Raw genomic sequence first — 20,428 nt, forward strand, 5'->3', positions numbered from 1 at the left:
TGAGGTGATAATAGGAAAACAGAAAGACAATGAGGAGAAAAATGAAAAGGAAGAAGAATGCAGTTTCCACACTGAAACTATTTTTCTGAAACATCTTTTTTAGGTGCACAGAATTCACAGCTACCTGGGCTTGGTTTGGGCTGCTAAGGTGCCCATCTAAAAAAAAAAATACCCTCTCAGACTACAAATGCTTAATACATTGCAATTCATTTGAGTTGGGTTTTGATCCCATTGACTGAAAACATTCTGAGAATAGATTCCATTGAGAGTCTCAGTTACTTACAGCTTAGTGGGAATGCATTTATCTGCAAGATTTTTGTTTCTCCTTAGAAGGAGGGAGGTTAAGGGAGGAAGGGATGAAAAAGCAGCTGGAAGGAAAAAAGAGCCAATACCGCCCAGGGAGAGGGGAAGGACAAGGAATCAGAATTCTGAACACAGAAATGGGGACTTCAAAGACACATTTCTGCCACTTTAAAATTTTGCCCAAGAAACGATGCTGCTTCGGGCCCCAGCAAGTCATCTGCTGGGGACCAATTGATCCTGCTCAGCATCTGAGGGCTCCGCTTCCTTGGTGACCTCCAAACTTCCAGAAAGACAGCGGGACCCCCCCCCCCCCCCCCCCCGCCCCTAGAGAGGTGGGTAAGGAGCAAGCTTGCCCGTGCGCAGGCTGCTCACAGTGGTCAACATCCTGCCTCTCTGAATTCACGCAGTTGGAGCTCGATGCTTGCAAATGATGGAGCTAACAACCAGCATAGGTGCCCCCCCCTTTTCCATCTGACCTTCCGCTAAATCCAGATAAATAATGCAATAGTCGGAGTCTCTCAGCTGAAAAGATGAGAACAGAAAGGGCCTCTAAGGCTCGTGCGCTGCCGGTGCCCGCTGCAGCTCACCATGTTTTTGGTTCTCCCGGGACGGCAATGTCATACCTCAGAGTCAGTGACCCCATAATCTGGCGCTTAGCTGCCCTTCTTCCTCACTACTCTCTGTACTGACCCTGGCCTCCCACCAGGAGAACTGGAATTGTGGAGTAACAGGCCTGGAGACCTCAAAGACGGGCTGGGGCGAGCGCCTGGCTTGCTGGGTGTGAGGACCACTGCTCGGGAAAGAACAGGACTTCACGAGGTTCCCCCCCCCCCCCCCAGTAAGGAGGCCTCCTCCCTTCGCTCCAAGCGCTCGCCCCAGCCCCGAGGATGCCCTGCCCACGGCTGGATGTGGGCCAGCTGAAGAACCGGCTGTAAGGCCGCCAAGGGGACAGGAGTTAGGACCCTGGATGGCAAGGTGTCTATTCCCTCTGGGATGCCCGAGAGGGACACCGAGCTCTGAGAGTCTCAATCTCTTCCTGGGAAACCCTTGGTCACTCCTCTCACCGGCTCCGAGGGACGTGGTTTCTGACCAGGCAGGCAGTCCTTGCCATCTCCCTTTCCCTTTCTTTCAAGGCTCAGAGGCAGCTGCTGAGTGGGAACAGGTGCAGCTGGAACTATAGGTACCCTTCAGAGGAGACCCTAAACTACTCCAAGTGCCTCTCCACCCAGGAGCAAGCCCGGGAGTGCGGTGTGACCAAAGCAGACGCTCAGTCCAGGCCCAAGACTTAAGGGAGGGTGCCCAAGAGCCCAGTAATCAAGAGTCCTAATATCTCAATGCAACACTTAAGAATCTTAATTTAATGCAAAATAATCTCTGATCATGAAATATCAAAACGCTGTATAATAGGATCTGACCCTATACCGGCAAAACTCACTAACTCATGTCACCTTAGATCCAATCCTGTCAGACTAGGTCTTTATTTAAAACCTGGGTATTTTATTCTTCAGACATTTCTGCATTAAATTTGATTTTTAAAACTCCGTTTATCTAGATTACTGGGATTTTGGGTGCCCCTTAAATTTTGAACGTGAAGTGAGTGCCTCCCTCACTTTACCCTAATCCCAGCTCCGCCTCGGATTCACTTTTGGCTCTTGACAAATGACTGCAAGAAAAGGGACAAGAAATTAAAACACGGGATCCCTGGGTGGCGCAGCGGTTTAGCGCCTGCCTTTGGCCCAGGGCGCGATCCTGGAGACCCGGGATCGAATCCCACATCGGGCTTCCGGTGCATGGAGCCTGCTTCTCCCTCTGCCTATGTCTCTGCCTCTCTCTCTTTCTCTCTCTGTGACTATCATAAATAAATAAAAATTAAAAAAAAAAAAAAGAAATTAAAACACATGCAGAGTTTATGATTTATTTATTTATTTATTTATTTTTCAGTTTATGATTTAATTCAGTTTTTTTGTTTTTTTGTTTTTGTTTTGTTTTTGTTTTTGTTTTTGTTTTTAGATTAAAGCAGAATAAAAAGATTCCAGCTCAGCAATACTGGGAGGATAAATGGATTCCTCCCCAGTGGCTACGCAGTTTACTCAAGGCACTACCCAGGCCCATGGTTCAGGTGCACCTCGGTGAGGGCTAGCATCCCTGAGAGAGGGAAGAGACGGTCTCAGGCACTGGTCTCCACTTACTCAACATACCTCTGCAGAGTCACTGGCCCCATGTGATCACAAGTGACAACAGCGAACCCCATTATGGGGGAAATGTGGTACCTGCAGGCGGGATATCTGGTGCCTTCGATGAGCTGACAAGCTGTCATTTTGAACTTTGTCACACTCTGGAAACATAAGATGGAAGAATGGTTCTGACAAACCCTCTTCTTGGGAGAGGTGCACACCCTGTTGATCTCTCGAGGCCTCTCGTGGATGAAAACGTGTTCCTTCTTGCAGGTGTTGTCAGGTCCCCTGATGACTCTTTGTAAGACCATCCGGTTGCAGTACCTTACAGGAATGTCGCTCTGAGGGTAGTCCACGTGCAAGTGCTCCAGGGTTGGCACCTCTCTTTCCTCATGCAGCTCATTCTCCCAGAACAGAAGCAGCAGGAAAATGATCACCATTAGGATCATCAGGGGTAAGAGTCCCTTCACATCTTCTGCCCTAATTCCTGTAGAGTGAGAAGCGACAGGACCTAACAGAGGGCAATCAGATTCCTCCAGCCGCAGCCCCTGACTGTGCTCCCCAACCCTTGGGAGAGTTGACTTCCTTCTCTCTGCTAATTAAACTCTCGTGGGACCCTGCAAACTCCAGCTAGAGGTGCGGCTCTTCAAGAAAGCCCGAAAGTGATAGTAATGTGGTTTTCTATGGCAAAACAGAGTTTTGTTTATTTATTAAAGATTTTATTTATTTATTCATGATAGACATAGAGAGAGAGAGAGAGAGAGAGAGAGAGAGAGAGAGAAGCAGGCTCCATGCAGGGAGCCCGACATGGGACTCAATCCCGGGATTCCAGGATCGCACCCTGGGCCAAAGGCAGGCGCCAAACCACTGAGCCACCCAGGGATCCCTAGAGTTTTGTTTATTTAAATGCTGAATATTACATGCTAGAATCCAAAAGGATTTCTTACTTACCTTAAAATAAAAAAATATGAAATTACAAGAATAAAAAGAAATAGATTGGCATTGGTGAACATCAATATGGAGCAGGCCACAAAAACCTTGACTATATTGGTACGTGAAGCCCAGGCTGTATAGCATTTCTATTAAAACTAATGTCAGCCCCGTATTTCTTCAGCGAATATCACCAAGTAAAAAGAAGCCTACATAATAAAGTAAGTTGAGCCAATTCTCATACAGTAAATGCAGACAGAGTAAACAGATCAGGAAAGATTGCTACAAAGGAAATGGCAAAACTCCGTTAACTTAAGTGAATGCTTGTGTAGACAGCCACAATACTTGCAAAATGCCATTCATGGCTGTGGCATTGAGGATAGCCACACTGCCACCAGCGGGTGCACCAGCAACATTGTCCTCTAGTAAATTCCACTTGTCGACTGATTTTCTGTTTATACCTCCTTATTTCTTTTCTCAAACGCATTTTTAAATTTTGATAATATCTAAATGTGTTTTAGTGTTAGGCTAATAATTAAGTAGCACAAGAAATACATTTTGGGTGAGTTTTGATTCCTAGAGATTCTCTGGAAATAAAGCAAATAGTTGCAAAAAAAGAAAGAAAGAAAGAAAGAAAGAAAGAAAGAAAGAAAGAAAGAAAGAAAGAAAAGAAAAAAGAAAAGAAAAGAAAAGAAAAGAAAAGAAAAGAAAAGAAAAGAAAAGAAAAGAAAAGAAAAGAAAAGAAAAGAAAAAAGAAAGCCCTCTCAGGCCATCTCGGCTCTCGGAGTTTAGTGTCGAACTGTTCTCCGACCATCCCTTGTGTTGGGCTTACTCTGCTTCTGCAGGCTCCCCAAGCGCCCCTATTGCTCCCGAACCACCAGAGCGCTTATCATGGGGCGCAGATGTAGCAGGATGCTCAAAACTACCAGGCCTGATTGTTGTTCCCCCTATTGCTGGATGACTCCCTTTCCCATAATTGTCTCAATGCTGATTCCATCCAATTCCACAGGTTTTCGGCCCTATCTACCGATCTGTTTTTCCCAGTTCCTCCCAACCTCTCCTACGCGGCCAGCAACTCTCACCTTTTGTTTTCGCTGCAGCTCTCACAGGCAACATATCCTTGCAATCGTGGATCGTGGACTGTGGACCGTGGACCTGAGACTGTCCTTTGTGTCTCGCTGTTCCCTGACAATAATGGGCAGGGAGCCAGGTGAGTGCGGGGTGGGCCCAAGTAAAAAGAGCAGAAAGGGAGGAGCCTGTGGGAACCTGCTTGGGCGCCACCGGGGAAGAACAGCAAGTTCCCTTCAGAGGGACAGTCGCGTCCTCCGTAAACCAGCGCGGACTTCCCCAGCGTTTATGGAGCCCTGGTATGTGTCCCACGCAGCCCCCTCTCTTCTCCGGGTGTGCAGGCCTTTCTACAAGCCTGGGAAGTAGCCCTTACCCCCTCATTAAAGAGCAGGTGAGCTGCAGAACGCTTCGGATGGAGGGGGGATGATGAGTCACAACAATTTCCCCCTCTCGACACTCTACAGTCGAAGGCCAAGTTCTAGCAAGCGGCATTCCCACGAGGCCCAGGACCGGACAGAAACAGTCCCCGATGTCGATGTCGACTCGAGCAGGAGCAGGAGGGGGGGTGGTGGGGGAGGAGGAGCTGGGCAGGGGGCCCCATCCGGGGCTCCATCCCAGAGCCGTGGCGTCATGACCTCAGCAGAAGGAAGGCCGAGGCTTAATTGAGTCACCCAGGCGCCCCTACCATTAGTTTTGATAAAGCCCTGGGCTGCTGGCAGAGTATGGCAAAGGTGCCCAAGCCCTGCTGGGCATTGGAATGCCCTGGGAATTTCTCGACGCCACCTTGAGACATTTTGCTCTAACTGCTGTCAGGTGTAACCTGGGTTTGAGATTAGTGAAAGCTCCCCCGGTGGTTCTAATATGGAGCAAAACTTGGGAACTCTTGGGACACCGACATGGGGTGCAGGGGACGAGGGTTTGGTGAAAGACGGTGGCATAAAGCATTGAGAAACAGAAGACGTTTTGTTGCCACCATCTCCTGGTCATTTGATATAGAAATGGGGAAAATTGACTTGATTTTATTACTTCTTGCCCTGAAATGATTTCTCTTTCGGGAGAGACAGCTACGTAGTCTCCTCTGTACACATCGGTGTCTTTCTAACTGGTAAGAAGAAAATGATTTTGGGGTGGAAAATACTGGAAAAGGCTTCAAAGAATGGGTCTCTTTCTATACAATAACAACAAAAGCGTAATTCCAGAGCATGGAAATGGATACCCAGGAGGTTATTATTTACTTTCCCCAAATTCACATAATGGGCATCCTTTCAGAATTGAAACCATTTCGTTTGGGATATGTGTTGCCTGGCACCCCCAAGATGTAAATGCATAGTTTTTTAAAAAAGATTTATTTATTTATGAGAAACAGAGAGAGAGAGAGAGAGAGAGAGAGAGGCAGAGACACAGGCAGAGGGAGAAGCAGGCTCTATGCAGGGAGCCCGATGCGGGACTCCATCCTGGAACTCCAGGATCGCACCCTGGGCCAAAGGCAGGCGCCAAACTGCTGAGTCACCCGAGCTGCCCATAAATACATAATTAATTGTTTCTAGTGAACAAATTTTGATTTGCACATTATCTGCAGAAACATTTCCACTGGATAAAGAGAAATAAATACACATATTGTAACATATCCCGCTGGGACTTCCAAGTAGCTGAACTACAAATGGTATATTACGGTTATAAAACCGGAGGCAACGTTTGTTACAAAATTCATCCTCAACTGAGGCAGGTAGCCTTGTCCCTGCTTTTCAGAGTGTCACTCTGCAGAAATTGAGCTGAGCCTGGGTTCACACCAGCAGCCCGGGAGGAAACACCTGTGATGCCTAAAACTAACCAGGAGTTGCCTTCTAGATGTAAGGGCCTCGCTTGCGTCAGCAGGAGACAGACAGGACACTTCACGGGAGAGAAACCTGTCAAAAACAATGAAAAGTCAATCTGAGAAGAGAAAGCCAAAATGAGTGGTGAACGACGCTCAACTTCATTAGTAATCAAATAAATGGAAATTAAGGTAATCAAGAGATCAGTTTATGACTATCAGGTTATAACAAATTAGAACATCTAGGATGCCTGGGTGACTCCCTTGGTCAAGGGCTGCCTTCGGCTCTGGTCATGGCCCAGGGTCCTGGGGTGGAGCCCCACATCGGGCTCCCAGCGCAGCCGGCCTCGGCTTCTCCATCTCCTCCTTGCTCATGCTCTAATAAATAAAGAAAAATAGAAAAATCTTAAAAAAAGAGAGAGACAATCTTACATCAAGTGCTGGCAAAGATGATAGTGGGCATGAAGGTTGGTATGGGGACACTGGAAGACAATCTGGAAGCATTTGGTGAAATTACTGAGGGGTGGTCCCTGAGTCCTTGCCATCCCGTCCCAGGTCCAGACCCTGACAGTTCTTCTGAGGGGAGCGCACGTAGGGGTGTCCATGGAGCCACGACCAGCGGCAGAGCAGGGTTGGAGGCCACCTCGGTGTCCCCGTGAAGGGAGTGGATGAAGAAGGCAGCGTCGGGGCGGGGGGGGGGGCAGCCCAGGTGGCTCAGCTGTTTAGCTACTGCCTTCAGCCCAGGGCGTGATCCTGGACACCCGAGATTGAGTCCCACGTCGGGCTCCCTGCATGGAGCCTGCTTCTCCCTCTGCCTGTGTCTCTGCCTCGCTCTCTCTCTGTGTATCTCTCATGAATAAATAAATAAAATCTTAAAAAAAAAAAAAGGCAGCATCAGACACGTGAGATAAAATCATGTTAAGTGGTCTCATAATGCACTAGACTTACAGAGAGCAAAACGACCAGAACTCGAAGAAAACATGGTGCTGTGTGATGAGCGGTAAGAGTCTGAAGGAAGATTCTCCCTTTAAATACTTAAATTTAAAACATCCATGCTCCAAGGTAAGACAGCGTATTTTCCAAGGGGGCCCAATAGCTGAACGGGAGGGAAGAACATGGATCAAGAAATGCTGTGAGAGCGAGAGAAATAGAAGCAGCAGAAGGAATAAAGGGGGAGTAATAAAATTGAATGAAACAAAAGAGAGGCCTAGCATGGGCTGCAAAGGGACTCGGTCCAAGTCTGTCCCATGTGCCTGAAAAGGGAAAGGATGGAAAGATGGAGGGAGGGAGGCAGGAGGAGGAGGAGGCGGAGGGAAAAGAGGAAGGGGAGGAGTTGAAGGATGGGGAGGAGGAGGGAGAGGACAAAGGAGAGGAAGAAGGAGAGGAGGAGGGAGAGGAGGAGGAGGGAAAAGGGAAAAGATAGGAGTTGAAGGACGGGGAAGAGGAGGAGAAGAGGAAGAAGGGGAGGGGAGGAGGCGGAGGGAGAGGACCAGGAGGAGGGGGAGGAGGGGGAGGAGGGGGAGCCAGGAGAGGATGACTGCACAGGGGGAGAAGGAAAAGGAGGGAGAGGCGGGGGTTGCTGGGAGGCACGGTGTCCTAAAGGCGCCCCCACAGCCGCCCGGCCAGCCCTGGAGCAGGGCGCCACAGGATACCGTCCAGCGCACCTGCCCTCTGAGGGCGCCAAGTCTCCGTCCTTTCCTTGGCCCCCGTCCCACTCCTGTCGCCGGCGCGGGTGGTCCCCCGGGACTTCGGGGACGAGGCCGCAGGGTGCCTGCCTGGCTCCGGGGCCTGCAGCACCCACGGCGCCCCGGGGTGCGGACCAGCAGGAGGGCTGTCCTGCGGAGGTGCCCCAGGTGCTGGACCTCACTCCCCTCCCGTGGCTGCTGTAGCTCAAGCCATCATGTCTGCCTTCCAGCCACCAAGGAGAAGGAAGGCACATAAGGGGCATGGCACTGCCCTCTAAGGGCGCACCCCAGAATTTCATGTGCTATCTCCCCTCACGTCTCCTTGGCAATCACCTGGTTGCACAGGCACAGTCAATTGCAAGGGATGGGGTTAAATGCTGGGCTTATTCTGAGTGAGCATGTGCCTGGCTAAAATGCTGGTTTCTTGTTCTTGTTCTTGTTCTTCTTCGTTCTTGTTCTTGTTCTTGTTCTTCTTCTTCTTCTTCTTCTTCTTCTTCTTCTTCTTCTTCTTCTTCTTCTTCTTCTTCTTCTTCTGCTTCTTCTTTTCTCCTTCTCCTTCTCCTTCTCCTTCTCCTTCTTAGATTTTATGTATTTATTTGAGAGAGAGTGAGAGACAGGAGACAGAGAAGCAGACTCCCTGCAGAGCCCGATGTGGGGCTCAATCCCATGACCCCTAAACCCCAAAACCAAGACCCAAGCTGAAGGCAGTCACTTAACCAACTGAGCCACCCACGTGCCCCAAAATTCTGGTTTCTTACGACTAAGGAAGAGGGGGAAAACAAACACAGGAGACCACTCACACTCACGCTTCTCCTACTTGCCTTCGGGGAAACTGTTCTGGAAAAGGCTGCTGAGCATATGCTTCAAGAAAAAAGCTTCGGGATCAAAAGTTTCAGAAACGTTATTTACTATATTCTTCCCCCTGGAGAGTCACGAGATTCACAAAGCGTGAGATTCTGAGAAGCTTGACCAATTTCATCGAATTCAGAATTTTACAAACGGATTTGAGCCTGGAGCTTCATTTGAGGGGTCCCACTCTTAACATCCAAGGGGACAGGGTTCCACGAAGCATCCGTCTGGGAAACGACGCGGGAGACCAGGCCCCTAGATGGCTCTGGGTGGGACTGGGAGACAATACGTGAAGGGAGTGTAACTTAATCCCAGGTCATTAGATTTGGGGGATTGTTCTTCCTTTAATGTTCATATGAAAATAACCCGGGGCACCTAGGTGGCTCAGCGGTTAGGCGTCCAAGGGTTGGTTTCCCTTCGGGTCATGATCTCAGGGTCATAACATTGAGCCCTGCCTGGGGCTCCTCGCTGATGTTCCCTCTCCCTCTCCCCCTCTCCCTTTCTTAAAAAAAAAAAAAAAAAAATCCAAACTGCAGCCCTCCCTGCTGCTAGAATTTTAGTCCCCTTCCCAAAAGGTTTTAGAAGCTCTCTGAGGAGGATTTTAAAAAATACCTTGCCCCAAACTGATCTTCCTGGGGCAGCTGGGGGGCTCAGTCTGGTTAAGCGTCTGCCTTCAGCTCAGGTCATGATCCCGGGGTCCTGGGGGTCCCGGGGGGTCTGAGGTCGAGCCCCACCTCAGGCTCTGTTCTCAGTAAGCCTGAGGCTCGCCCCACCCACGCGGAACCTGAACTTCGGGCCTGTGCAAACTGCATCCTGGAAGGATCCGGAAGGCCAGAAAAACTCCTTGGCAAGCACTGCCTGTGACCCTCCGGGTGCTTCTGGCAGCTCAGCATCATCCTGGCGACGGCACCAGCCGCATTTCATGCAGAACAGCTCCTGCGAGTTCTCTCCTCTTTAAACACCCTGACCCCCTCTGTGTCGGCAGAGCACGCGTCGGGTCCTCCCTGTGCCCCCAGACTGCAACCCCTACGACCCCAAAGAAATGCATTTATTCTGCAGCTTGCCGTCTTGTCTGCTGTTGCTCAACAGATGGAAAAGTAAAAGGTGTCGGGTCTTGTGTGTCACTTCTGAGTCCGAGTCCCATCGTTCCTAAAATGGAGGTGGGAGAAAAGAATGAAGGAAGAATCCGAGTCCGTAAGGTCCCTTTCTGCGGTCACGAACTGTTTCTGAGCTTTGCTACATGACTCCGATGGCTAGTGTCTAACGAGGACGGTGTCCTGGCTACCACTCTATCCCCCCAGGCATGGAGGGAGTGGAGGTGTGGCCCCTGCCGCCCAGGCTGGAGTCAGGGTGGGCAATGGGGATGCGGGGAGCTGCCTCCCGGCCACCAGGCCCAGAGGTGGGGAAGGTGGAGCTGATTCCGGACGGCGGTGGGTGTGGAGCAGCCCTGTGAAATGGGGTCGGAAGGCGGTATCCTGGCCGAAGGATCACATGCCTCCCCAAATCAAGAACACTTACTACTACCCGAGGGGTGGGTGCACGAGGCACTCCTACTTCTCCTACTTTGGGGGTTTGTTGGCTACCTTTGGCAACTGCCGAGCATTTCCCCAGACAAGCTGTTACCTGCAGCATTCAGGGGACACCCTTGGAAGCCTTGGGCCGGCTGCCCACCGCCCTCCCGCTACCTCACCGCGGCTTTCTGCGGCTGGGACCTCAGACTCAAGCTTGCGTGTGTCCGAGGACAAGCCGTGCCTGCCTCGGGCGTTCGGATTGGGGCCTATCAGTCTGCGCCTTGCGTGAAAACCCCCAGGTTGTGAGCGGGGCCGATCCCGCTCTCCCTTGCAGCAAAGCAGGCCTTTCTGGTTTTGTTTCGTGACTTCCCGTGAGTCCCTGGAAGTTCTGCCACCAGGCCACGGCTGGGAGGCTGCCTGAGTGCGGCTTTCTACCCGGGGGCCACCGTCCCTTCGGACTTCCCCTTCTGAGAGTGCTCTGACCCGGGCTCGGCCCAGGCCCCCGAAGCTTCCTTTGAACCTCGGGAGGAAGGACCTTAGCCCAGCCTTCCCCGCACTCGGCCAGGGGCCAGGGCGCTGGGATCCATCCCGGGCTCCCGGGCTCTGCTCCCCGCTGGGGCCAGTGCCGGTCCCCCCGAAAAACCGATAAGATTCCTGAAAGACGACGAATGACCGCCCCGACCCCACACAATCACTGAGGCCCTAAGGGGTCACATCCATCTGAGAAAACAAACCAATAAGTGAACAAGCCAGCTCCGGCCCGCAGCACCTGGGAGCCCCGAAGGCCAGGTTCCCGCCTTGACGGCTCCGGCTTGGCCGGCTCCGTGGCCCTGAGTCTGAGCGGGCCTCCGTGGGCCTCACCGGCCTCCTTAGGCGGGGCGGGGGTTCGGCCGTGGGGCATCCGCCTTGGGCCCAGGCCGTGACCCCGGTCCTGGGATCCAGTCCCTGTCGGGCTCCCTGCGGGGAGCCTACGTCCCCCTCTGCCTGCGTCTCTGCCTCTGTGTCTCTCAGGAATAAATCAAATCTTTAAAAATAGATAAACCGTCCAGCTTAACTGCCTGAGCGCCCCTCCGTGAACAACAGCACAGCTGCCTCCCTGCAAGCTCCACCGTCTTACCACGCGCACGGCAGGGTCCGCAGGAGACCCGGGGGGACCCAGAATGAGCTCCTGTCCCCGTGTGTCCCATAAGAGCCCGAGGGCAGAGCCGCGGCAGCTCCCAAGGGCGACGCCTCAGCGCGACACCAGCACAGGAGCTACTCCCTCCTAACCTTAGCCTTCCTCCTCCTCTCTGGCGTCCCTACCGTGGACTTTCGTGCTTCATCTTATCAAATGAGTCATTTTAGGGCCCTGCTCCATGTGACCTTACAGCGCGACCCCAGACACCACGTGGGTCAGGGTCTCCGGAGCAGCCCTGCCTTCCAGCAGCCGGCGGCCAGGTGTGCAAGGGGCCGGGGGCCAGGGGCGCCGTCCCACCTCCGACAGCCTGCTGGCGCCTGCTGTCCGTCCAGCTGGAAGAGCCTCTCTGGGCTCCCTGGAGACACGGCCGCGCCTTGCTGCGGCCCCACAGGACGGCTGCCGCAGTGCTGTCTCCCAGGCGCGCCGCTCCGCTCAGCCTCTCCCCAGGTGGCACGTGCCCCACGCCCAGGACCCCGCCTCCTGTGCAACAGGCCCAGTACCCCTGCGACAGGCCCGGGGCTCCTTGGCGGCCTCTGGGACTCTGGTCCCCGTGACTCCTACCGTGCACCAACCACATACCTACCAAGGGTCCACTGGGTGCTAAGCACTGCGGCGGCCCTGACACGGCAGCAGTGCCACATCCTGTCCCCAGGGAGCTTCCATCCTGGTGGCCGGCGAGGGGGCATTAAGAAAAGCCACAGCTGGGCAGCCCTGGTGGCCCAGTGGTTTATTAAGCGCCACCTTCGGCCCGGGGTGTGATCCTGGAGACCCGGGATCGAGTCCCGCATCGGGCTCCCTGCATGGAGCCTGCTTCTCCCTCGGCTTCTCTCTCTCTCTGTCTTGAATAAATAAATAAAATCTTAAAAAAAAAGAAAGAAAGAAAGAAAGAAAGAAAGAAAGAAAGAAAGAAAGAAAGAAAGAAAGAAAGAAAGAAAGAAAGAAAGAAAGAAAATAAAAGCCACAGTGGCAGGAGCCAAAGTCAGGCGTGGTTTGTGCAAAGAGGAAACTCAGAGGAAGGGGGACAGAGAACAAGGAGGGTGGGAGCTATTCCATGTGGGGGTCAGACGAGCCCCTCCAGCAGGCGGCAGCATCTAGGCAGGGGGCTTAAAAGCAGTGAAGTGCTGAACCATGCGGGCAACAGGGAGAGAAGACGCAAGACAGAATGAAAGGCATGTGCCAAGGCCCTGGGGTGGGAACCCGAGAGGCGTACTCGCGGCTAACGTCGTGGGAACGCAGCCAGCGGAAGGAGTGGGTGCCCGGAGAGGTCGGGAGCCGGGGGAGGCCAGGAAGCAGCAAAACCCCTGGAGATTTTTAAAGCCACGACAAGGAGCTGTGACGCTACACTGAGTGACATGGAGACACAGGGGCTTGTAAGCTGAGAAGTGAGCAGCTCCGGCCTAGGTTATAAGACTGCTCCGCTCTGTGGGCACAGCCTGGAGGGGCACGAGGACCAACTGGAGACCCCGCCAGGGCCCGGAGGGGCACGAGGACCAACTGGAGACCCCGCCAGGGCCTGGAGGGGCACAAGGACCAACTGGAGACCCTGCCAGGGCCCGGAGGGGCACGAGGCCGACCGAGACCCTGCCAGGGGTCCAGAGGGGCAGGAGGGCCAGCCAGAGACCCCGCCAAGGCCCGGAGGGGCACGAGGCCGACCGGAGACCCCGTCAGGGCTGCCGCAGCAGCACAGGTTCCGGCGGGGCTGCCGCAGGTGGTGAGAAGGCCGTGGGCGCTGAAGAGATTCTCAGCGTCCGGCCAGCGTCACCTGGTGCAGGGCTGAGAGCGGTGTGGAGGGCTACTGGGGGTCCCAGGATTATTTAGGACTTCTCGCAAATCTCGACGAGGTGCCAGAAGTTCGATCTCAGCCCCAGAGCTGAGAGACACGTGGAACAGCCCGGGAGGTCCCAGGTCTCCTTCATCAGGTGAGTCGGGCACCTCCAGCGGCTGTGAGCACCGAGTGCCCAGCAGGTAGGGAGTGTGTGGGCGCATCCTGTGGGGTCTAGTCCTTTCCGTGAGGACTGAGAGGCACGCACATTTTCACCTGGCCCCCCCGAAACCAAGCTGATCCACTGGGCCACCCCTTTTCTTCCGGAGCTCCCCACTCTTAGCAGGGCTTGTTTCCGGAGCCTGGGCCGTGGGGAGGTTCACAGAGAGGCTACGTTTGGCTCCGGTTTGCACCCAGAACAGACCATATCCAGTATCCAGGGAAGATGAAGCTCCGGATGGAGGGGGATTGTAAGGGGGGCAGATGGGATACAGGATGCCCAGGGTGACTGGGGTACGGGGCACAGTCTCCCGCCATGACCCGGAGAGCCATGGGTAGCATCTGTAGCTCCCGACGCCCATTAGAGCTGGGAGCTTTTAATAAATAACCGATAAACAAAGGCCAAAGGCCTCTCCTCCCAGAGTCCCACTAAATTGGTGTGGGGTAGGATCGCACTCCAGCGAATGGGGACAAAGCTCGGCAGGTGAGCCTGACATGCGCAGGCCTGGGCGCCCCGTTTCAGTGTATCCCTGGGGGGTGGCAGCCCCACATGCACACGGTCCCCGGAAGGCCCGGCTGCAAGGATGGAGGGGGCCCTGACTTGTGTGCTGAGACACCTCCCTGTGTTTGCCACCCTCGGGGGTCCCAGCACCCAAGGGAGGGCCCCCGTGATGGCAGTGGACGGAAATCCAGGGTTACGCAAGACGATTGATAGAAAATACCCCGCGCCCCATCCGGAATGCACGACTTTGGGTGATCACGAGAAGCGGCAGAAGAGAACTCATGGTCGATCTTACAAACAGTGGCTTCCTAGAAGAAACGCTGTGTGAATTACACGTGATGGCATCTGGTCCGAGTCCGAGTCACTCACGCCAAGTGCATGCGTCTGAAGAGTAACGTACACACCCGGGCTGCTGGTCCTGCAATGCTAGGTACACAGGGGCTCCCCGGGGCTCTGGTCCTGCATCGCTAGGTGCACAGGTGCTCCCCGAGGCGCTGGTCCTGCAACGCTAAGTGCACAGGGGCCTGCATCGCTAGGTGCACAGGTGGGGCAGTGGTCCTGCAACGCTAGGTGCACAGGTGCTCCCAGGCGCACAGGTGCTCCTGCTGGTCCTGCATCACTAGGTGCACAGGCTCCCGACAGAAAAACAGGGCTCGTCCGGGATTTGAACCCGGGACCTCTCGCACCCTAAGCGAGAATCATACCCCTAGACCAACGAGCCTTGCACGCCTGGCCGCTCATTTCTCCCATTTAGTAAAGGCAGTTCTGGAGGCGCCCGCGGCGTCCGACGAGACCCGTCTCCCTGCCGCGGGCGTGGGGTGCGGCCTGGCGGGGGGGCCTGCACCGCGGCGCCCGCGCGCAGATTCCCGAAGGCGGCGCTCCTTAGGCTACGAGTCTTTTTTAGGAACCCGCGGGCCCGAAGGGGACGATCCCCGCACGCTTCCGCTGCAGGGGGAGCCAGGGATGCCGCGGCGGTGCGGGGAGGCCCCAGCGTAGGGGCGCGCAGGGGGACGGGAGGGCGGGGGGCTCCGGGGGCTCCGCGCGCGGCGGACCGGGCCCCGCCTTCGGCTCAGGGAACGCGCCCCCCGCGCCCCCCCGCGGTCCCCTCCTCCCCCCCGCCCCCGCGGAGCTACGGGTCCCGGCGCTGCCCGGCGGGGCGGGCGGCCCAGTCTGTGGCTCCGCGAGCGCGGGGCTCCCTCCGCCGGCCTCAAGCCCTGCGGCCCCGAAGAAGCAGGCGCGGGAAACCAGCGAGGGGGCGGCCAGGGAAGAACCGGGAGAGCCGCGGACCGACTGACCGGGCGGGGGGCGGGGCCTGGGCACCGGGGGCGGGGCCGGGGCGGGGCCGGGGCGGAGCCGGGCAGGGAAGGCAAGGCTAGGGAGTGCGCCTCCGCCGGCGGGCCCCGGCAGGTAGCGTGGCCGAGCGGTCTAAGGCGCTGGATTAAGGCTCCAGTCTCTCCGGGGGCGTGGGTTCGAATCCCACCGCTGCCATCCACTTTTTTCTGACCCACCCGTGACGGACGGCGATGATCGCTGCGGCGCGGCCACGTCGGGGCGCGAACTCCGCCGCTTTCTTTAGTTGCTGTGCAGCGGGGCCCGCGCTGCTCTGCGGGTTCCCCGGGTATCCGCCCTCCGCACTCCGTTGTTCCTGGAAAGGCGGTGATCTCGCCGCGGGTTCCTAACGACGCCGCGGGGCCCTGGTCCCCGGGGTCAGGCGCCGGCCCCGCACACCCTCCGCCCGCAACCCGCGCGTCGCCGCCCTCCACTCGACCGGAGAGCGGGTGTGGCCCGCTCTGCCTGTTAGTGACACCGCCGGGCGGTCGAGAATGGAGGAACGCCGCCGCCAGGAAGCCCGCCGGCCGCACGACCGCAGAGCGGCCTGGAGGCCCTGTAAGACGGTGCCCTCCGCGGAAGGCCGTGCGCTGCTGTGCGTGGGGCGGCTGTGGGGATGGCTACGGGGACGGCTGCGGGGACACCTGCGGGACGGCTGCGGGGGCACCTGCGGGGACGGCTGCGGGACGGCTGTGGGGACACCTGCGGGGACACCTGCGGGAGCTGCTGCGGGACGGCTGCGGGGGCGGCTACGGGGGCGGCTGCGGGGACACCTGCGGGGGCACCTGCGGGGACGGCTGCGGGGGCACCTGCGGGGACGGCTGCGGGGACAGCTCCGGGACGGCTGTGGGGACACCTGCGGGGACGGCTGCGGGACGGCTGTGGGGACACCTGCGGGGACGGCTGCGGGACGGCTGCGGGGGCGGCTACGGGGGCGGCTGCGGGGACACCTGCGGGGGCACCTGCGAGGACGGCTGCGGGGGCACCTGCGGGGACGGCTGCGGGGACGGCTGCAGGACGGCTGTGGGGACACTTGCGGGGACGGCTGCGGGGACACCTGCGAGAGCGGCTGCGGGACGGCTGCGGGGACACCTGGGGGGACACCTGCAGGGACAGCTCCGGCCCAGGGCCCCGGGGCTCCGCTTCCCGCCACGGTGCGGCCCAGGCCGGTGGCTCGTCTTGCGTGCCTCGACCTCCTCGCGCTACTCCCGGGAGCCTTGGGGCAGGTTCAGCGACGCGCGAGGTGCTCGGCGCACAGCCCGGCGCTCCACGGCCTGCGTGTTCCCGTGACTTAAGCACCTACCCAACACATTTCAGAGCACAGGCCTAGCCTTGTTTTCGCCCATCAGGGTTGAAATTCCACCGCAGGCTGGACGAGCAAGGACGCACACTGTACAGGAAACCTCAGAGAGCAAAGAAGCCTTCGTGGGAGTCTGGCTAAAAAATTAAAAAGTCTCTTTATCACCGGTACCGATCCTGGTAAGTGGCGTCCGCAGGTGCGGGGAGGCTCACCCCGGGGCTTGGAGGCTTGAGGAGGCCTGTGTCCCTGGAAGCCCGCAGCCCGGCTCGCAGGGTGCACCCAGAGGCCCGAACGCCACGTTATGGGGTCGTGGCTTCCGGAGGCCGGCAGGTGTGTCTGGGAATGCCTTCATTCATTCATTCATTCATTCATTCATTCATTCATTCACGCATTCACTCATTCATTCATTCGTTCACGCATTGATCACCCACCACATCCCATACACGGTGGTGAGTGCTTAGGGCACAGACGCAAGCATAATGAAACCTTTGGCCTTCTGGGCTTCATATCCTAATAGGGGCAAAGAGAAGGAAAAAAACGAATGTACGTAATCCTGTCAAATGATTAAGTGCTGCGAAGAAAAAATAACGTAGGGAATAGTGACGGTGGAGGGCTGTTCTGGAAAAGGTGATCAAGCACGTTGTCTCAAGAGGTGACGTTTGAGCACAGAAGGAATTGAAGAGGAAGTTATAGGAATATCTGAGGAAATAATATCCCAAGAAGAGGAAATAGCAAGGGAAAGGTCTAGAACAGGAAACAGGGCCTTGTGTTTGAGACAGAAGGCCAGTGGGGTCGAGTAGAATGAGGACCGAGCAGGGAAGAGGAAGGGGGGAGGAGGGGGGAGGAGGAGGAGGGAAAGAGGAGGGAGGGGGAGGAGGGAGGGCAAGGGAGAAAGTAAAGCCACTGTGATGTGGCCTCAGGTCAGCCACAGGTCAACCTCGCTGGAACGATGACCCGCGCCGCGCCCGCGCCCAGGGCAGGCCCCGTCCCCTGCACATCCCTTCCACACCCCGCGCGCGCCGCAGAGACGGAGAGGGCGTCCGCGGGCTGGAGCCGCCAAACCGGGCTCTTCCGGGATTTAAACCCGGGACCTCTCGCGCCCTAAGCGAGAATCACACCCCCAGACCAACGAGCCGCCTTGCGGCCCGGGCTCGCCCCGGCCTCGCCCCGGCCTCCGGGCGTCCCCGTGGGGGGGGGAGGGGGGGCTGGGGGAGGGCGGTGGAGCCCCGGGGGCGCGGCCCGGAACCCCGCGGTCCTGCCAGCCAGTGGCCCCAGGCGACTCGCAGGAAAAAAGGACCACAGGCCCCAGCGAGATTTGAACTCGCGACCCCTGGTTTACAAGACCAGTGCTCTAACCCCTGAGCTATGGAGCCACCTCCTGCGTCCCTGCTCGTCTTCGCCCCTTGTAGCCGCGGCGGGGAGCCCGGCCCGACCCGAGGCCCGGCCTCCAGCTCGGGGCCCTCCTCGGTCCCGTGGATTCTTCGGGAAGACTCCGTTTTGAGAAGAGCCGCCACCAGGCCGCCTTGTGGTCTCTCGCCCGGAAACACGCGCGTCTGGGCCCAGAAAGGACCGATGGAGGAGGGCCCGGCCCTGAGGCTCCTCCCGCCGGGTTCTGCGCAGGGTGAACAGGAGTCTAGGGCGGGGCTGTCCTTGCTGGATCCGGAGCCCCGCACCCCAAGTGTGTCCTTTGGAGCTACTGCTTCCCCCCCGAGGATTTAGGGAGACAAGGCAGTGGGGGGAACGGGTATTGGGGAGGAAGAGTGTGACCCTGCCTTAAACACATGCGCAGATTCACGTGCAGGTTGGGCATGAAAATAATATAACTTCTTAAAAAGGATTTTCACTCTTTGAAAATCTTCTTTATATAAGCTACTGAGCAGGAACTGAAAATTAAGATCTTATACTTATTTCTTACTGCAAATATCATCATCACGGATGAGGAAAAAGGCCCCGATTCATGCAGCCCCCCAAAGAGCGAAGCAAATCTGTTCTGTAAGCTTCAGGCTTTCTGCCCACACACCTGCTCCAGCACTGTTTGTTGATGTTTTGCTTTGTCCGAGGCCTAGAAATGTGCAAGGCTTCTGTGACCTATGACCCATTGTGTCGGAGGGCGGGGCCCAACACAACAGCTGGGAGGTCAGCAAGCAGGGCCCCATGCCAGCCTCCAGGAAGGCCAGAGGCCTGTGCCCGCCGCGCTCCCCAAGAAGCGGGACCAGACCAGACGTGCGCCCAGGACGGCGAGGCCAAGACAGGAAACCCCTGACTCAGGAAGAAAAAGTGGGAAACCTGCTGCTCGCCCCAACTAATGAACTTCCACCCCCTAGTTAACAGCTGCAGGTAAAAGAGAGAAACCCAACCCCCTGGACACAGTGCTCGCTCGCCTGCTCTCGCCCCCATATCCCAGGAGCGTATCTTGTGCCTTAATAAACTTCCCTGCTGGCCCCGCTCACCCGCTGTGCCGTATGTCTGTCTGTCCTTCAATTGTTTCTCATGACAAGCCCAGGAACCTTCCATGACTCCTTCGGGTTTGGCTGCGTAGAGGCACCAGGGCCCCAGGTCTCCAGTGTCAAGGCCACCCTCAGGCAATAGGCTTGAGCAATGGAGACTCGACCAAGACCCAAGGACCCGCGGTACCCACACAGGCCCATCGGGTGACCCACGTCGGAGTATCCATGGGCCCTACTGACCATGGGCTACCCACAACCAGGCACAGTCACAGAAATGGAACATTCCATCCGTTCCCTGGCCCATCCATTGACCTTGGGCCTTGAACGCAGCTCCTCCTTTGCTCTCCTGCACGCGGCTCCCCTGAGGTGTATTCAATGAGCTTCCACCGCCTTTGTTCTGCTTCAGGCGAGTTCTCTCACTTCAGGCCCCACTGGCTTCCCCTAGATCATCGCCCCACATTTGAGAGCCCATATCCCACAGGAAGACACCGCCTGCAGTTCTCCTGTCAGCTGTGCTGAGGTCAAACATGATGCCACTGACCTTACGCATTTTTAAGGAAGAGAAATCTCTAGATCGGCAAAATCAGGCATTCGTGGCAGATATTCTTGGTTCAGGGATGAGTCAGGGAGAAGCCTCCCGATGTCCTCAGATGGGATGACATATGCACCTGTTCAGGGCAGAGGGGGTGATAGCATCTTCTGTGGGTTGGCAACAGCTGCTTCTCCCAATGCTATTTTGGTGCTCAAACCTCAGTCTTTCTCTGTCAGACAATATCTCCCCCCACCCCCACCCCCCCCACCCCCCCGTGTGCAAGGGAACTGCAAGGCTTTGAACTGACTCCTCTGTGTTGGGGAATGACTACGTGGGGAAGCTTCCAGAAGGAACTGTCTGTACAGAAAACTCTGCAAACAGCAACTAGAGCCTGCCTGGAGGGCCAAGGGCCATGTAGTGCTGGTCCAGGTGGAAACCCCATCTGACGCCAGGTCAGGCTGCAGGCAGCTCCGGGTCCTCCTGTCCCATGAGTCCTCGCCGTGTGGCCTCAGTTAGAATGTGGACAAGCCCCGAGATACACAGAGGTGAACACCTGCGGGCACTGGGCCTGCTCTGTGGGAGGCCTGAGTCGGTGCAGCCTGCGAGGGCAAGAGCTTGCTCCTGGTCCTTGGGGCTTCGAGGCCCCACTGGGACCTTCGCCGTGGGGACCCATCGCCAGCAGTTCTGCTCTGGGGAATCCAGGCTCGGTCGCCGTACCCCATTGACCTATGGGGGGCGTTTTAGCAGTGGAAACCTCGGAGGCCACGGCATGGGCATCCCTCTGCACCTAGCGACAGGTGCCATAATCCTTGAGGAAACGCCAGGGT

General features: G+C 56.6%; 1 protein-coding gene, 1 long non-coding RNA gene and 3 other non-coding genes across 8 annotated transcripts in view; 2 read left to right on the top strand and 3 right to left on the bottom strand.

Moving 5' to 3' along the window:
* Nucleotides 1-7,222, top strand: part of LOC140602727 (uncharacterized) — a 60,359-nt gene extending 53,137 nt beyond the window's left edge. For all 4 annotated transcript variants that reach the window (XR_012005615.1, XR_012005614.1, XR_012005613.1 and 1 more), the window contains exons 4-5: nucleotides 4,508-6,480; nucleotides 6,844-7,222. This is a non-coding gene — a long non-coding RNA (uncharacterized lncRNA). The remainder of the gene's footprint in view (nucleotides 1-4,507; nucleotides 6,481-6,843) is intronic.
* On the bottom strand, nucleotides 2,205-4,647 carry RNASE12 (ribonuclease A family member 12 (inactive)). Its single transcript, XM_072772686.1, has 2 exons — nucleotides 4,490-4,647; nucleotides 2,205-2,964 (listed from the first exon to the last, which is right to left on the bottom strand). The coding sequence occupies exons 1-2, from the start codon at nucleotides 4,521-4,523 to the stop codon at nucleotides 2,489-2,491; spliced, it is 510 nt and encodes a 169-aa protein (XP_072628787.1). The 5' UTR covers nucleotides 4,524-4,647; the 3' UTR covers nucleotides 2,205-2,488.
* A 7,420-nt stretch (nucleotides 7,223-14,642) lies between the features above and the next one.
* TRNAP-AGG (transfer RNA proline (anticodon AGG)) lies at nucleotides 14,643-14,714 on the bottom strand. Its single transcript has one exon. It is a non-coding gene; the product is annotated as a tRNA-Pro (tRNA).
* A 685-nt stretch (nucleotides 14,715-15,399) lies between these two features.
* On the top strand, nucleotides 15,400-15,481 carry TRNAL-AAG (transfer RNA leucine (anticodon AAG)). Its single transcript has one exon. It is a non-coding gene; the product is annotated as a tRNA-Leu (tRNA).
* A 2,441-nt stretch (nucleotides 15,482-17,922) lies between these two features.
* Nucleotides 17,923-17,995, bottom strand: TRNAT-UGU (transfer RNA threonine (anticodon UGU)). Its single transcript has one exon. It is a non-coding gene; the product is annotated as a tRNA-Thr (tRNA).
* Between the last annotated feature and the right edge of the window lie 2,433 nt (nucleotides 17,996-20,428).

This window comes from Canis lupus, chromosome 13 (assembly GCF_048164855.1).
Source record: "Canis lupus baileyi chromosome 13, mCanLup2.hap1, whole genome shotgun sequence".
NCBI lineage: Eukaryota > Metazoa > Chordata > Mammalia > Carnivora > Canidae > Canis > Canis lupus.

Excerpts from the sequence above, each read along its gene's own strand:
- RNASE12 (XM_072772686.1), bottom strand. The coding sequence starts at position 4,523 with ATGTTGCCTGTGAGAGCTGCAGCGAAAACAAAAG. Across the intron at positions 2,965-4,489 it reads AGCTGCAGCGAAAACAAAAG|GAATTAGGGCAGAAGATGTG; the intron begins GTGAGAGTTGCT and ends CTCACTCTACAG.